At 39.3% G+C, this 17,526-nt stretch overlaps 2 protein-coding genes across 3 annotated transcripts; both read right to left on the minus strand.

The window, feature by feature from the left end:
- Positions 1-894: 894 nt before the first annotated feature.
- pigr (polymeric immunoglobulin receptor) lies at positions 895-9,204 on the minus strand. 2 transcript variants are annotated; one of them, XM_034138155.1, is made up of 8 exons: positions 8,959-9,204; positions 7,986-8,330; positions 5,532-5,613; positions 4,757-4,983; positions 1,847-1,934; positions 1,631-1,722; positions 1,435-1,484; positions 895-1,323 (listed from the first exon to the last, which is right to left on the minus strand). In XM_034138155.1, the coding sequence occupies exons 1-8, from the start codon at positions 9,005-9,007 to the stop codon at positions 1,240-1,242; spliced, it is 1,017 nt and encodes a 338-aa protein (XP_033994046.1). In that variant the 5' UTR covers positions 9,008-9,204; the 3' UTR covers positions 895-1,239. The 2 variants fall into 2 exon arrangements, with proteins under 2 accessions (XP_033994046.1, XP_033994047.1); XM_034138156.1 differs by having other exon boundaries at positions 1,847-1,931; positions 8,959-9,202.
- A 5,431-nt stretch (positions 9,205-14,635) lies between these two features.
- Positions 14,636-17,083, minus strand: dad1 (defender against cell death 1). The gene is made up of 3 exons (XM_034137349.1): positions 16,754-17,083; positions 15,467-15,624; positions 14,636-14,855 (listed from the first exon to the last, which is right to left on the minus strand). The coding sequence occupies exons 1-2, from the start codon at positions 16,962-16,964 to the stop codon at positions 15,494-15,496; spliced, it is 342 nt and encodes a 113-aa protein (XP_033993240.1). The 5' UTR covers positions 16,965-17,083; the 3' UTR covers positions 14,636-14,855; positions 15,467-15,493.
- Positions 17,084-17,526: the final 443 nt, after the last annotated feature.

The following is a 17,526-nucleotide window of genomic DNA, read 5'->3' on the forward strand; positions in this document are numbered from 1 at the left end:
AGTAACTTCATAATTTTGATGTTGGCTGCTCATTTAATAACTATTAATTGTACTAGTTTGTAGTCTGCTCTTGTGCGTAGTGAATACTAAAGAAGACCATTGTCTCTGTGTTCATTTTGTAGAATTCTGTTGAGTATTAAACAATTGCGTGAGTGTGAGGGTATTAAAATAAATTGGTCAATTAGTCAGTAAGTCAGAGATGTGCAACTATATTTAACTTTTTGTTTTACATTTTTTTTTATAAATGATTATGGGAAGTGCCCTTTTTCTCACTTGAGGCCCCCCAAAATGTCTGTGCACGTGCCTGCTGTGGACGTCCCTAGGCCTACTGGAATGTAAGTTATTAGAACACAAATCTGACAGAAGAAGCTTTGGCTCAGGAGTTAGAGTTGACGTCCAGCAATCGGAGGTAAGTGGTGTAAATGGTGCATGCTAACTTGGGTTGTAAAAGGACTTTGACTGGTCATAATACTAGCAAAGAGTTATGGAAACGCAGTCGATCGACCATTCGTCTGTACATAGGAAGAAGACGGGCCATTGCCAACTGTTTTTTGTAGCAGGGGCGAGAAAGCAGTCAGGCTACCAGCTAGCTAGCTTAGTAAGCAAGGAACAGATTCCCCCCTGCTGGCCATTAAAAGGAATGCAGGTTTTAGGCACTTGGACAAAAGCTTACTTTTTAGAACCAGAACTTGCTCCTTAATTTGCCTGGACACAGACAATCTAAAACTAAAAAGTTACATTACATTGCATAACATTACATTTGTGATTAGCTGACAAGTAATGTGTGTTTCCGAATATCAATTATTGCAGGTTTAACACTGTCTCTATGTCTTTCCACAAAACTTAAAAAAAAGAAAATTATATGTAAAATAATGCATTCCACCAATCCAGAAAAATAATCAATCAAATATGTATTTATTGATTTAATTGTATTTATGAAAATAATAACAAAAACGTCCTAATCAACTGAAATGTGTTAAACTTTAGAATATAACTCCACCAATTTGCGAAAGTTCCCCACATTCCATAAAAGAAATATTATAAAACATATAACATGAGCCCAGGTTTGTTAGTGGTACTGTAGGTACAGTACATCTGACCAAAAATATTAATAAGCGCCTTTAAATGTGCTGGCATGTTTAAAAGACATAAAAAATAAAGTATCTGCTGTGTGCAGTGAAGTAACAAGAAAATACATTCAGCCCAAAGAGCAGTAATAAAACATTGCACTGACAAAGCTCAGTACATATGTACATCCTGAGAATCCTTGTTAACGAAAACGACAGTAGCATTCTGCAGGTCACAACCCACATCGCTGTACTCCTGTGGGAGACAGAAAGATAAATTAAACAATAATCGCTAAAGCATATCCTTGATAATGGTGCTTATATTTTGTGCAATAAAATAGTGACAGATATTATAACGGGGGCTTACATTTCGCCTTGCGTTCATCCCATTAAGTTGTCTCAGCATAGGATCCTGCTCTAGAAATGGATATTCAGGGTCTTTAAGCCACACATGATAATGCAGATATCTTACTCTGATATAGTTAATACATGTTTCATAGAACTATAGAGGAGATACGGCTAAAATGTACAGTAATGTTCAAATAAATAAGAAGTTGCCTTACTGTGTCGTTTCCACCACTTCCTCGCCACTATGGCCAAACCCACAAGGATTACAGAACCACACACCAGCAAGGACCCCAAGATGTGACTAAAACTAAGACACAAACACACAGTTATCAGAGCAGCTTCAATAGCAGCCCAGGCCTGAATTGCAACATATTAACATGAGGTCCAACATGATGACAGATTTCTCATTAACAGTAGTGCTTCACTCTTACTTGTGACCGCTCCACGACTCCTTAGTGATGGGTTTGGGGGGAAGAGGATTTGCAACAGTCTGAGGTTGGGATGTCACAGACACTGCTGCTAAAGAAAGAGATGGTACAGCTGAAACAGTATGTACTATCATAAGAAAAAGAGTGTTTGTAGCAGCATCCACAGAGTTCTTAAGATCAATATTCTTGATAAGTGACTCGTGATAATCGATACCTTGTGCAGCTGGATACCCATGAGCCCCTGCAATCTGTCACAAACACATATTGATCTTCAAAGCTGCTGTAGGCTGCTTTTTATATCAGCAGCCGCAATATGACGTGGGGAAAAAGGTTGCATAGTTACATTATTGTGATTATTTTCAAACCTATTATGCCTAGTTTAAATACTATTTTATAACAATTTGGTGTTTCAATTGGCAAGTCAGATCTAAACAACAACTCGCCACAGTACACTGATTTCTGTGATATCCACAGACTAGGCTCAACATTTAATAGAAGTCTCCCAGAATGAAATCGCAGGCTGAAATCTGATCTTGTCAGATTTAGGTTGGCTTGGCGGGGTTCATGGCTTAGCAGCTGAGTAACCCACAGAGAAAGGTATGATCACTTCTGGCAGACAACCACAACGCTTACCATGTACAATGGGATACGTCGATATTAAAGGCGAGAAAATGAGACGGACCATAACCTTGAATAAAATGACGGACTTCTCTAAGTTTGAAAGCGATTGGAAACATTGGGGATATTGTTAGTACACAACCTAACAATATATATGTCATACTGTAGGTTGAGATGTTTTTAGACATATTAAAGCTTAAATGTTACATACACTGTGGCCCATAAATTGTGTGTGTAAATAGGAATAAAAAGGGGAATGTGCCTGAAAACAAAATGTGTCCAACTTTATGGGCAAAACAGTGTATTATACATTTGACATGAGGTACAAGTACACATGTGAACGTGGTTTCTCACAGTGGAACACTCACAGAGAATTATTAACCAACTATTTGGGTTCTCTTGATAAATGTAGTGTCTTTCAGCACATTGTTTTGGTTTCTCAAAATGACTCGCCAACAGATTCCCATTGATTGCAAGATTTTGACACTTAATATTAAATACTGAATACATTAATGCTGGTTTCTCTCTGCCTTTTTCCCCAAGGATTATAGTGTATAATTCAAATTTTTGTCATACATCTCTTTTGCAATGCATTATAATTCCTGAAATAATGTGTTATGAGTAAAGTGTAATCTATGCCAGAACAACAACAAAAAAAGTTGATTTAGTAACTACTACTACTGACTAAATCAAACCATGTCATCAATAAAATGATTACACATATTAGAAAAGAATACACTATGATTCTGGCAAATTATAAGGGTCAGTGAATCAACTGCAGTTATAAAGCATTATGATACTTGATCTTTAATGTCCTTTTGAAAAAAATATCTAATGATTATTGATATAAAGCAAGTACTTATAATTACACCATTCTTTACGCAGATAATAATACATTGGAAGTGTATAATGAATTACAGACATTCCTTCATCAATCAATCAATCAATCAATCAATGTTTATTTATATAGCCCAATATCACAAATGTTACATTCGTCTCAGTGGACTTCACAGTTTGTACAGAATATCAGTATGACAATACGACACCCTCTGTCCTTAGACCCTCACATCGTACAAGGAAAAACTTCCAAAGAAAACCCCACAGTTTTAAAGGGGAAAATGGGAGAAACCTCAGGGAGAGCAACAGAGGAGGGATCCCTCTCCCAGGACGGACAGACGTGCAATAGATGCCATGTGTGAATCGAAGAGATAATACATTTTACAGCATAGGTAGACCAAATGTTTGGAAATGCATGTGTCTATAATAAGAAGATGAATCCACGAGGATGTCAACAATCCTGTGGGAGCCATCAGGGAAGTATATGATGAGAGTCAGGCAGGACCACAGTGACAGGTTCAGCCAGGACTCGAAATCCAGGACTCAGATCCAGGACTCAGGATAGAGGATCCAGGACACAGGATCCAGGACTCAGGACTAAGGATCCAGGACTCCGGATCCAGGACTCAGGATGCAGGATCCAGGACACATGACTCAGGATCCAGGACACAGGACCGCAGCAACAGGATCAGCCACGACTCAGGATCCCGGCATAGATAGACACCAAAAAGAAATTTGGACTCCCTTAGGATAGGTTGAAGGAAAGAGGTAGCCAGTAAGAAGTAAGAAACAGAGGTGGAGAGGCATAAAGTGTCTGCGTACGTACATGCACTCCCTTAGGATAGGGTGAGGGAAAAGAGTAGGAACTAAGATGTATGCGCCACATCTATACCATGAGCGTATTGCTCCTAAAAAGTGTTTCTGGCACTGACACGCACGCACACTAACAGTTGTGCGTCGACTCGGCAGGGATCAAGGCACGTACATGCCTCTCCCTGCTTCCACCGTCTACACACACAACCAAATTACATCTATACCATCAGTGAAGGAAAAGAGTAAGAACTAAGATGTATAGGTGAAGAGGCACAACGTGTCTACGTCAATGCACTCTTATTAGATTATTTTATCAACTATAAGGTTTATCAAAAAGGAAGGTCTTAAGGGTACTCTTAAAAACGGATAGGCTGTCTGCCGCCCGAACACAAACTGGAAGCTGATTCCACAAAAGTGGAGCTTGATAAGAAAAGGCTCTGGCTCCCATTGTACTTTTAGAGACTCTAGGAACAACCAACAACCGTGCATTCTTGGAACGCAATGCCCTAGTAGGACAGTAGGGTATAATGAGTTCTTTAAGGTAAGATGGAGCCTGCCCAGGTAGGAGAGAAGAAGAATTTGAAATTCTATCCTGTGTTCATATCAAGTTTAACTTGATATATTCATTTGTATTTGTCAACCTACTAGTCATGGGTCGTGGTACGACCTGCACATGCACGGGCATCTTTTGAAGTCCCGCAGAGCACCAGTACCAGCCTGTATCCCTCATCTGAAGCTTCTTAAAGGTTATGGTGAAAGACCCAGATCTGTCATCTTTGATGTCCACTGAAGAGTTTCCGTTGCTCCCTTCAGATCCCGCCAACAGACAGGAGCTCGAGTCTCCACTCCGACACCACTTCTTCTCACTCTCTCTGTGGGCAAACATTCACAGGGAAGTCAGCGAGTGTCCATCACAGTTTAGCAAGAATGGCAGATATTGAACAAATTGAAGCAGGGCCAAAATATTAATCCGTTTTCTCTTTTCTTTACTGTATGCTGGTTGTTTTTGGTTGTTTTACTTACTGTATGTATGCACATGTATGAACTTATCTTTAGTGAATATGCATATGAGTATGTGTGTATGTATTTATGTGTGTTTGTATATTTATATATAATATCCCTCTGTGTTTCTGCCTTTCATGAAGTATGCTTAACTATTTCAATCAGCATTATTCTGACTTTACATACACACTTTACCCCTTTTTTTAACTATATGTAAAACAAGAGTTTGTATTTTTAACATGTATAGACAAACTAAGTCAATAATAAAAAGTATATACAAATATATTGAACAAATAACAATCTTTCCTAACTTTGCTGATGCTCTAGAAAATGTCGACTTAAAAGTGAGGACTCTACATGGTCTGATGGTAAATACAGCTGACACAATTGTAAAATGATGTATGTGGCAATAAAATACCTGTATCTCTCGCTGTATTGGCATTCAACTGTGACACTACTCCCTTCTTCCCCACTCAGGCGCCTGTCCTCCACTGTCATACCTGCAGGAAAGGAATAAACTTGATGAACGTGTCTAAAACAAAAAACATTATCTTTGACTTAAGGGACTTGGCAACCGACCCAAAACTTACAGATATTAAAGGGGCCCTATTATGCTCATTTTCAGCTTTCATAATTGTATTTTGTGTCTCTACTGTGACATGTCTCTATGCTTTAATGTTAAAAAAAGGTCTTTATTGTTATCATACTGCCTGTGCTGCAGCACCTCTTTTCACCCTCTGTCTAAAACCAGAGTCCAGTCTGCTCTGATTGGTTAGCTGGCCAGCTCTGTTGTGATTGGTCAACTGCTCAGAGATGTCATGGCCCTTTCATGTAGTGTTGGAGCACTAGCTAATAGAAGCGCAAGTGTTACAGTGATGTCACTATGTTACGGAAGTAAAGAAATTAGCTCAATGGAGGCGTTTCAGGCAGGTGGTGAGTGTGCGGGACAGAAACTCCCTCTGGAGGAAACTTTGGGATTTTAGCCTTTGCCGACCATTGACATAACACACTACAGGAAAGGGAAAACCAGAAAAAGCACAATAGGGCCCCTTTAAGGTGAACTGATGCAAAATTACTAGTATTTCGGTACGGTATTGGAAAAAAGTTCAGCTTCCTCCCAATGTAGATGCAATTTCTTTAAAGGTGCAACAATGTCCGTGCAAAAACTCCATAATGTGTACGCTACAATGGAACCTCAATAACCTACGTTGTTGAGATTTGACCAGGTTGTCACTGTAGGAAAATAGGCAGGTCATACTGTAAGTAGGGTAAGGCCAAATTGGACTATTCTGATCACCCTGTGCAGAGCTCTCACCTTTAGAAGATAGAGTTCCTGCTTTGAGGAGGGAAAAAGATACAAAGTCCCTTTTGTATGCACAGCAATTGGTAGCCTGAATTTGCACATGTGATCTCAGAAGCTATGGGCATGTATTCAGCTGTTTATAAGTCTTCCTTTGGAGGGATTTGTCTAGATTGTTATTACATGTTCAAGGATTAATGTACACCTGTTTACATCCAAAGTGGTATAATTAAGTTCCATTGACATGCCTTAAAGGTACCCTATTAAACTATTTTTCAACAATATATTATGGGTCTCAGATAAATAAAAAACATGTCTCTGAAGTGTCTGGCTCAAAATACCAAACAGATCATGCATTGTAACATCCCATAAACCCCTCTGTTTCAGTCCTGTTTCAAAAGGGCTGATTCTGTGTCTGCAGCTTTAAATGCAAATGAGCTGCTGGTGGCCACGCCCCTCTGCGAGATATTTAGTTTAAAAAAACATAATGGTGCTCTAGGAGGAGATTCAGGTGATAAGGTGTTATCTTTGCTGGTTGCTGTTGGGAAAAATACGGCTTAATAGTGTGTGCCACTGTGATCTTACACTGTTGGAACTGTGCATGACCTTTCAGCTGACTCCTGTCGAGACTGGAGGAGCCTAGACTTGATTCATTTGTTTACCCACAGAATAGAAGGCATTCACACTTATTTTCTCACCCTCTGGAGGGCAAAGAGTAACATCCGACTATCCTAACGAGAAAACTTGCATGCGCAGGTCCGGCTGCTGTCTATTCCCAGCTGCCGCTATACCGATTTACGACTTTGTTATGGGATGCTCCAAAACATCATTGTGAAATCACACCGTGGCCAAAATCTGATCAGCTCATTGTCAGACAGGTTTTTATGTAGATGGTTCAGGACAAAAAGAGAGAGAATCTTTTTTCCTGAAATTTTCTTAATCTCTTTACACGGAGGGGACACATATTTATGTATAAAAGTGGATTTTGCATAATAGGCCACCTTTCATATAATACAAACTTAAATATATATATATATATTTATTCATATAAATACTGTTTATTCATATATGTAATCTAAGCATTTGAAATTATTTTGTTTTCAGTAACACTTTGTATGTCTATACTTTGTATTATACATTTATTTATAATGCGTTATAATCTGCTTACAGTACTGTACATTTACCAACATACAATTCACATTGCTTTATTGCATTATCATTAGCGTTATAATGGATTAATATGTGGTTATGAATTGCTCAACATGGTCATTTGATGCTTTGAAGTTAAGTAAGGAAATTCTTGAATAATAATGCATTAAAACAGTGATGAGAATGTATCATAAGGGAATTATAATACATTATGATCCTTGCAAAAACAAGGAAAAACAGTGTCAGTGATTAAAAGTATTAATATTGTTATAAAAAGCATTACATTTATTTATTAGTGCTTACAGCTATAATTATACAGTGCTATGTTCAGATCATAACACATGATAAGTACACATTATTATCATATGTGAAAATCATTTTTGAATGGGGATAGATCACATTTAAAATCCATCCATTACTCACCATGAATGACATTGATGTTTTTGTGAGTGACAACATCAGCGCTCCACAGGCCACCAATTTCCACGCCACACATGTACCACCCAGAGTCCTCCTCCCTCAGGTTGCTCATGGCAACAGTGAACACCTGCTGCACCGGGTCGTCAAAGAGTCTCACTTTCTTCTCAGACGGATTGGCAGAATGGGACTCATCGGTCCGAGCTAGGCTGGAGCAGAACTCCCTCATCGTTCCCCGGCACCAGTACTTTACATAGCTGGCATACTGGGGCTCATAGTGACACGGGACGGTGAGGCTTTGACCCTCCATGATTGAGAGCTCTTCTTCGGTGGTTGTCCCGCAGAGGAAAACTGATGGAAAGTGTAGATTATTTAATGTGGAGCTCTATTTTGGAGTGTCAGCCATGTCTCAAAGGTTTCTAATCTATGTTTTGAGGAACGGCCGGGTAAAAGTGGCCTTGAGCAATACTTGTACCACATTCATGGTTTTGTTTTCCATTCTAACAAAACACTTTTCTACTTCCTCTTCCCTTTCCATATTTTAAAATGAGATTATCCCCTCTACAGTATAATAGAGAGTCGGGGGAACAAATATAACAGGCATTTGGAGCCTTGACAAAATAAACATCAAACATACTCTTTGCTAAGGGGCATGCAGAACAGAAGCTTAGAAGATTTAAAAAACAAAACACTAAAGCGTTCTCTGGCTGCCACGGAAAATAGCATTACCAGCCTTTATAGTTTGTATTCAGCAAATGATTAACACAAAAAAGTAATAAAATAGTAAAGGGAAGTGAAGCATGAGTTGTCATTGCAACATATTGCCTATGTGCATTTGCCTGAAGCACACTGTTGAAGCCATGGAATCATCAAATCAAATCAAGTTTTATTTATAAAGCACATTTAAAAGCGATTTTTGGTCATCATAGACATTAAACATCCTAAGAACTATTTTCAAGCATATGAGCTCAGTTATTACCTGGGATCCATGGTAACAGGCTGAGGGTGAGTAGAAAGGGCTTCAGCATGTTTCACTTTGAGGTTTTCCAAGTGAATCTCCCTTCTGTAAAACAGAAACTAAGTTCCGCAAAGGCAATAACCCCCAAAGTCATGTGACCAAGAGCAGGGTCCAGATGTTCCAGATGTTAACCATGTAAGTGCCAGTTAGATAGTAAGGAATACTTTTATCATTATCACTTTCTGTAGCATAAATATGTAACCACACTTCTATGACATCAGCTCTCCTCTTTTAAGGAGTAGGGGGCAAATTGTTGCATTTCTGCCAAAAGACACATTTGTTTACTTTACATTCTCAGTCACTTCCTGTATGGACTAAACCAAATTCCACAATATCCAAGGTGTTATAAAGTTATGGAAATTATAGAAAAAAGGCTTATTAGCTAAAGCCACATGAATAGGTTGGTACAGCTCAATATTCTCATCTAAAAATAAAACGTATCTTTCAACCTAGGTTTTTGGACCGGTTTATTTAAACATATCACCTTTCATCTTGTATCCCCTTCTTTTATGATTTCACTTAGCCATCTTTTTTTAACCTAATCTCCCACTAAGCCACATGGTGAGTGCCTTCCCCAGCGTGAATGCAGAGGATTGATTTGGAAGGCTACAATGAAATGATTTGATTTCGATGCCTGGGAACTTTGGATTGGGTCCAGCCTTAGGTGCTGTTTACACGGGAACGAAACGGATTGTATCCGCTACTTTTCTCTTTCGTATAGCCCGTTCGTTCACACAAGGCCGTAATGGAACCACGGAAACGGACCCCTAAAACGATAACGGGTCCCAAGGTGGATAGATCTGCGGACGGAACGCTCTGGGGGGCCAAGCGGCCGTGTGTACGCCCTATACGATCATTTCCTGATAACGATGAAGCCATAGCCCCGCCTCTCCCCACCTCTGCTGCTCACTGCTGTAGCATGGTCAGTAGCTACTGTCAGTAGCTACTGACCATGCTACAGATGTTAGTGCAACATCTACAGCTCCTCTACCACAACCGTCAGCAACAAGTGGACATGGAGAACTACATGAACTATGTTGCTAAATCCACCGCGGAGAATAAACAGAAGGGCAACCAGGCAAACATGCTCGGGGGTCTTCTTCGCTGCTTTTAGTGTATTTTTTGGCGGAAGTACAGCGCCACTTACAGGCCCGGCATATGTACTACAGTGTCTCCAGCGGGTCGAGCGGTCTCGTGTGAAGGGACACATTTATTGAGCCGTATCCGTGTGAACGGAAGACTTTTTTTATATCGAATTCGGTTCGTTTGCGTTCCCGTGTAAATGGGGCATTAATGTTTCCGAGTAAGCTCCTCACACCACTGAATTAACAAGCAATTATTCCAAGCAATCAATTTGCTCGGTGAACGGTGTCGAGTGTGTCCCTTAAGTCCCTTGCTCTGGCTGCCAAGCCTTTTATGGTCGTCCGGTGAAAGAAGTAGGCAGAACATAAACGAAAACTTACCATAATCCCCTGAGATGCTCTCATACAGTACCTTCCTTTCAGCTTTGGAAAGAGACTGGTTAACATACATGTTTGTCCCCAACTCTTCACATTATTTAATGTCCCAAATGTCCTGAATTAAAGCTCCCATGTCATGCTTTTCCGGTTATTACCCGTCCCCTTGTGTGTTATGAAGGTTTTTATGCATGTAAACGGTGTGCAGAGTCAAAACCCTCAAAGTACACCCTGTAGCGAGTAAAACTCTAACACAGAAAATACCTCCCCAAAACGCCTCGTTGGAGATACGTCACTGCCCATTTGAGTCTTCCATTTAGTTCCGGGTACCGCCTGATGTCATGCGGTACCATGGATGTATAATAAGAACTGGATACAGCGTGGGAGGCGGGGCCTCATTCATTCCTATGAGAGTTGCTCATTCGCGCATGATGATAAAATGGCCCAACTTTTGAGAGAGCGAAACGTCACAGATTACCCGGCATGCCTGAGAAGTACCCGTATGTGCGCTCATAGCGCATGCGCAACTTTAACCATGCCCCCCAAAATGCTCGTTCACATCAAGCACGTCAATTTGCGTACACGTAACAGCACCGCACGTTCATGACAGCATGGTAATGTTTGTTATGATAGATTTGATATTAACGAGGCGGCAGTTAGCAGCTAGCGGTTAGCTAGTAATTATGCTAATTTACACATCAATCGTTATGTACTTTTATATTACGCTGTAACAGGATCTAGTGATATCCAAGCAACAGAGCTTCATTTAGCATGAAATAATTATTGCACTGTATATATATATAAATATACACAGTGCAATAAGCTTCTTAGTGCAATAAGAAGCTACAGGGACGTTAATCTACGTCGGTAATATTAACTTTATTTAATACAACATTTACGGTACAAGATTTAATCATACAGCCCATTGAGTATAATATTTTACAAATGATGAATTACAGCAAACATGTGCAATATATCCATTATTACAGCTCCGTGGGCTGGCAGTAAGGCGATATGGGTCCGTTCTTATTGTGCATCCATGGGTAAAGATAAACGCATGTAGTGCTGAACACGTAACATGAACGTGCCGGGCGGCGCGGTCCCGTGGGTTAGATGCGCGTTCATAATGCAGAGGGAAATAACTCTCAGAATAACGTTATTAGCACATTTTACAACTTGAGGAACGAATGTTTTTAATAAGGGCTATACAAGTGTTCATACTGGGTAGTTTATTTCGTTTTTAAAAAATTATCCAACGATTTACAGACCACTCTTTCCCCATGTAAGTCAATGGGAAAAAGTGTTTCCGGGCCTGGCAACCAAAAGGAAGTGTAGTACCGCCGTTTGGCCAGCACGAATATTTTCATCAGAGTCCGGCGCACTTCCTGGGGGCTTGTGCGGTACCCGGAACGAAATGGACCAATCCCGAAGAGCTATGGCCACACCAGCAGCGGCGTGTTCCTCCTCCAGAGGTTCGATGAACCGGCATTTCACAGACGAAAGCTTCCAAAAACATTGCCCAGTTTGAGGCCGGATATGCACAGCTTGTTTGGACCGTTTGGAGCAGGGGAAGATCTGGGTATACAACCTGTAAGTTTGCATTGTTATTTGTGTATTTATCAAACAAGACTGTTTAAATGTGTAAACTGTGTTGGACTGCTAAGCCATTGACACAGTGCTAACTAAGTTGCTAGAGTTTCCATATATCAACTCTAATATCAGCAGATGGCCTTGCATACATGTATCTCATAGCAGGAGAATGTCTGCATTCACACACAAAATACCTATTGACAGTATACTGCGGGTGATTTGCCGGTCAGTCGCGAAACGTAATTACATTATAGCTGGCGTAGCGATCTAACACACGGAGCTTGAGCTAGTTTTGGTCAGAAAAACATTTTTGTGATGCTACGTTGCTAGCGTTTAAATATATCAACTACAATGTCAGCAGATGGCCTTACATGTTTGTCATGGCAGGAGAATGTCTGCAGTCACACACACGGAATACTCATACAGTATACTCCGGTTTACCGTACATTGTGACCGTACATATACTGCATGTAGCTAACGAGGCTAGCTGTATGCTAGCGCAAAACAATGTATTCATGCAAGTTACATTGTATGGTAGCAGAATACCCGTATACGATTGCAATTATAAACACGTTATTGCTAGCCTAATATGAACCACTAGCTTTTGTTCATAGTAGTTTTATTACACTGCATTATAGTTGCCTTTCCTCCAAGCTAACGTTCATATCGTGTTAGCTACCAAGGTAAACAAAGCTAGGTTAGCATATTAGCAGGCAAGCTGTTCATTACACAACTACTACTAACGAATCTAAAACAACTAAGTTTCTCTAATATTTTGTGATTTGCATTTGATTTCGTCCAGCCAGATCCTGGCGGACAATCCATGACGGGGAAGGGATTCTACTACTACTGAGGCGTCGTGCTAAAAGGCACCGCACCGCACCGGCTGTGCGCAGGCAAGAGGAGGAGGAATGGATGATATACCGTGTATATATGTATATTTATGTTCATTTTGTACATTTCTAAAAATAAAGTTTAATGGAAATACTTAGTAGGCCTATCCTTTCTTCCCTGAATTCATATATAGCAAACCATGATTTGATTTCTCATCAAACAGTAGTAGTTTATAACGGGTAAAAATAACTTACTCTTTGTTATGAGCGGCTCGTAGGCCACAACGGAAAGACAAGGAGACATACACGAGTTTACAAAACCACGGCACATTTATTGTGGTAAATGCAAAGATAGGTGGTTGAGAGGATCGCAGAGTTAGTCTTCCTGCAGCCGCTTTGGAGAGAGACTGGGGCCGTAGTGTCCGGAGGTGTCCGTGATCGTGCTGATTAGCTTCTTCAGCTCCACCCCATCGTAAGACAAAGGCCCTGGGGCCGTCACACTCTTCTATAACAACAGTTAAAAATATATATGTATATAAAATATACCGCTGTACCGACGCCATGATAAGACTGATGTTACGCTGAGAGCAGCCGGGAAAAGCACTGACATGGGCGCAGCCTCTCTGGTGGTTGACTAATCAGAACGAGTGGCCGAGCTGACCAATCGGAGCACACTAGGCTCACAGGGAGGGGGGGGCAAGAGCTCCAACGAGTCGTTTAGTGGAGAAAGTGAATACTGCTGAATACACATGCTTGACAGAGATGCTGTATGCGAAACCAATGTGAGTTTGGAAAATTGCACAGTATAAATCTATTTTAGTATACCTCAACAATGTAATTATGATCAGTGGAAATGGCCATGACATGGGCCCTTTAAGTCTCTCAGTTACCAGAATCAGCACTCTCACTACTTTTTGCTAACTCCTATTCAGAAGGGATGTGGTCTGTTTATTTTGTACAGTACTTCCTTTCTGATCTGCTACTAATTCAACAGAGGAAGAGATTTAAGATGTCACTTTGACAGAAACCTGGAATGCAAACTTTATTCAGTCAGTTTTTCATGTCTTCTTGTTTCCCTCTCTTGACATGCTAGGCTTGCTACACACACTGACTCACATTGGCTCAGGACTCAACTGTAGTCTGTTTTTCCATGTACAAGAGAGGGTGCAATTTCTGGGGCACAAAAAAAAAAGGTTTAACCAGCAAATTCCTGCTACGTCATGAAGTAAAATATTTAAGTTTAAGTAAAAAATATTTACAAAGACAGTAGGAGAGAATGGAGATCTTTCCTTGCTGATTATATTGGTGGTATTGACAAGTTATGTAAATATTGGTACCAAATCTGAACATTCTTTTAAAATTTGTTATCTTTATTTTTCAGGAGTTATTTTACATCTAATTCTATGTATTAAATGTATATAATATACTGCATTATTTTCTAATATACCAAGATGTAATAAGTCAACAGTATGAATAATACAAGTTTGGTTAGGGGGTATACTGTTGGATGTTTCATGAAATGTGTTTTTAATTTACTTTAGATTTATTAAAAGGGAACATTTTTGTATATGTTCAAATGAAAAATATAACCTGTATTTACTTATTTCGTATGAATGTACAATCCTATATTCTAATAAACACTATGCCTGTTGGCCCTTATTTGGAGGAAATCATTCATTCAAAACGTTAAGATACTAAGATTGCTAAAAACACAAGTGTATTATTATTTAAGTCATAAATAATTCATTGTGCTCCAGGTCACCATTTGAGAGGTTTTTATTTCTTCTTCTCAGTGCAAAAGGGAATGCTTTACAAATTCTGATAATAAAAAAAAGAATGCAACAAATGAATCATTATTAAATTGTACTGCATCATGGGTGACAAGATTAAACTAATTCACTCTTGATGGTGGGATGTGACTCAGTGGCACAAAATCATCATGTATTGAGGGGGGGTTTTAGTAACTTCTCGTTGTGATCTATAAAAAATAAAAAAAACAGATTAATGGGTTAGTAACAAGTGAGATTATAGGGAGTAGATATTTAGAAGCAAATGAGAAACAACAGAATGAATTATGCCCAAAGTCTGAAAAATTCAATAACGATGTTTCCTAGCAAAGAAAAAGCAATATGCGATATCATGTGGATCTCCCAGGAGAAGTGATACAGGAGTCTACATTATCACATGTGCTATCTGGAGTAGAATAAGAATAGAGTGATGAACTGCCAAGCATAATTCATGTGACTGAGAAGGTATATTACTTGTTTTGCAAGCATAAACCAATATATGAGTGAATCTGTTTAAAAACCTACATAAACAACTTCAAAGTTAATTAAATCTCCCCTCTTTTGTAGACAAAAAATACTCTTTGCTATAATCACTAAAGTACATCTTGCAGAGAAATGTTCTCATATTCAAATGTGTCACAAAACACATTAAAATTCTTCAAACTATTTGGCCATCATGACTTTAACCAGTTTTGTTTTTGAACAAGACTTGGGCAATGGCATAGTAATCATAAAATGCCCTCTGAGGTGTAACCCAAAAAATCTCTAAACTGAGAAATGCATGTGTGATATAAATATGTACCTTCTGAGAGGCAGATGCACGTCTGTTTCAACCAATGAAGTTCATCACGACCAGATGAAGGACGGTCTGAGCGAACAGGAAGTCGGCAAAGGCTCTCTCCGGAGAGATGGACAGGAAGTCTGCTTTATTCTGTGGGTTGATCTGGATACGAAGACATACTGAGAAAAAAGAAAAAAAGACACGCAGAATTTAGTATTATGGCACTTTAGACTCATAAATAAACACTTATTGCACTAAGACTATTTTTATAAATGTTCAAACATAACACGAATATCACTTTTTAAACTTGTAGTGACTTCAGCACTACGATAGACATACTTAGGTTTTTTAAATGAAAATAAAGTAAAAATGTAGTCAATAAATCTCAGGCTAGTTAAATAATCAATTACAATAAATGTATCATGGACACATGCTAAACATTCTCTTGTATACGCTTGTCCAATATGATAATTGGACAGGAGGGATTTATCCCTGTCCAAACCTTGAGAAGATTCACCTCTCAGTGTTTAACTCAACAAAACTTTGAGAAAATTCCATCAAACTAAAGACTTCGCCTTTTTCAGTTATTTTTGTGTGTTTTCCTGGTATTCAATCAGAAAAGGTTTAATAGTTTCTAAACCCCTCTCTTTTATTTATTATATTTGTCCGGTCTCTCTTTACTGGATTTAAAACGAGACCTAAAGCAATTTCCTGTATTTCTCCAAGGACAAGGTATTCCAGCTTATAGATAGTATATGTGTCGAGGGACAGTATGATTAGAACAAGAATGACCCTAAAACTCCTCTACTGTCAACAGGATGTATTACATTTACATTATCTGCTGTGTATTCTACAAATGTCTTGTGCAAATAATTTGTTCACTTGTTCATAAGTCAATACAAATATTCATAATAAAACATCAGTGTAACGTAGTATATTTCATAAAAGCACCAAAAAAATGTCCATGTTAGATCAAACTCAATATGATAACTTAACCTACATCAATGTATGGTTTTATTGCAGTGCTATTGTAAGGTGATCAAACTACATGTGTTTAAGCTGTCACATAATAATGTACAATGTTTATTTGATAAAGTTGGTTTACATGTTCATACTGAGAGTGCGTTTATTTGTTTAATTCTTATATAACTGCAGCTCAAATCATGGGATGTTAGCATGGTTAGCTTAAGTTGACACACACGTTCACTTATTGACCGGAAGTCCAGTGACTGACTGAAACCCCTCGAAATGGATGCATTATAAGAATCATTGCCAGCACATTACAATATTTGCAGAATAAGTATTTACCTCCGAGAATGAAAGCGCCAACGCAGGAGATGAAGCCCGACAGAAAGCTGTTGAAGGGGAAGGTTCCGACGAGCAGACAGTAGAGGAACTGCAGAGCTCCTGTCAACAAGATGTACAGCAAATATGAATCCACCACCTTCAGCTTGTTGGGCGTCGTGGTGGTGTACTCCTCTAGAAACCGTGAAACCACCGAAAGGACTGAGTTCGACATGATTTTTCCGTCTAAAGTGAACAAATGGGTTCAATAAACGAGTTTTGCACCGGTCCCCTTTCTCAGTCGAATGAGTGACGTGTCCTCGTAAACCGGAAGCGGAGTTGGTGTTACACATATTATATTCCGTGTAGGTCGAAGAGAAGAGCAAAGGAGCTCTGTTGTTGTAGAAGGGACCATTGGCGCCTCCCACCGTGCTACAGAGAGGTGTGAAGAAAGGAAAGATGGTCACTCAGACAGTATTTCGATATACGGTTTTGTCAACTGCATTATCGATTCCCAAGATTTTTCCCGGGACCCAAAAGCCCGGTGTAACTAATTTCTCAACCACATAGTCACACCATAAATCATACGAAGCATATTAAGTCTTTCAGGTTTGAATTTCACAAAATATAGTTAATCTTCACAAACACATAGCCTACGAAGATGTTGTGTATAGACATACTCCCCGTCCGTTTGACTGTTGCTAGCTTATAAACACTAAAGCTCTCCCGTTGTCAAATTCGCGAGGTACTGTAGGAATATATAACTTCATGCTTACTATGAACGCCCCGTTAGACTT

This window comes from Trematomus bernacchii, unplaced genomic scaffold (genome assembly GCF_902827165.1).
Source record: "Trematomus bernacchii unplaced genomic scaffold, fTreBer1.1, whole genome shotgun sequence".
NCBI lineage: Eukaryota > Metazoa > Chordata > Actinopteri > Perciformes > Nototheniidae > Trematomus > Trematomus bernacchii.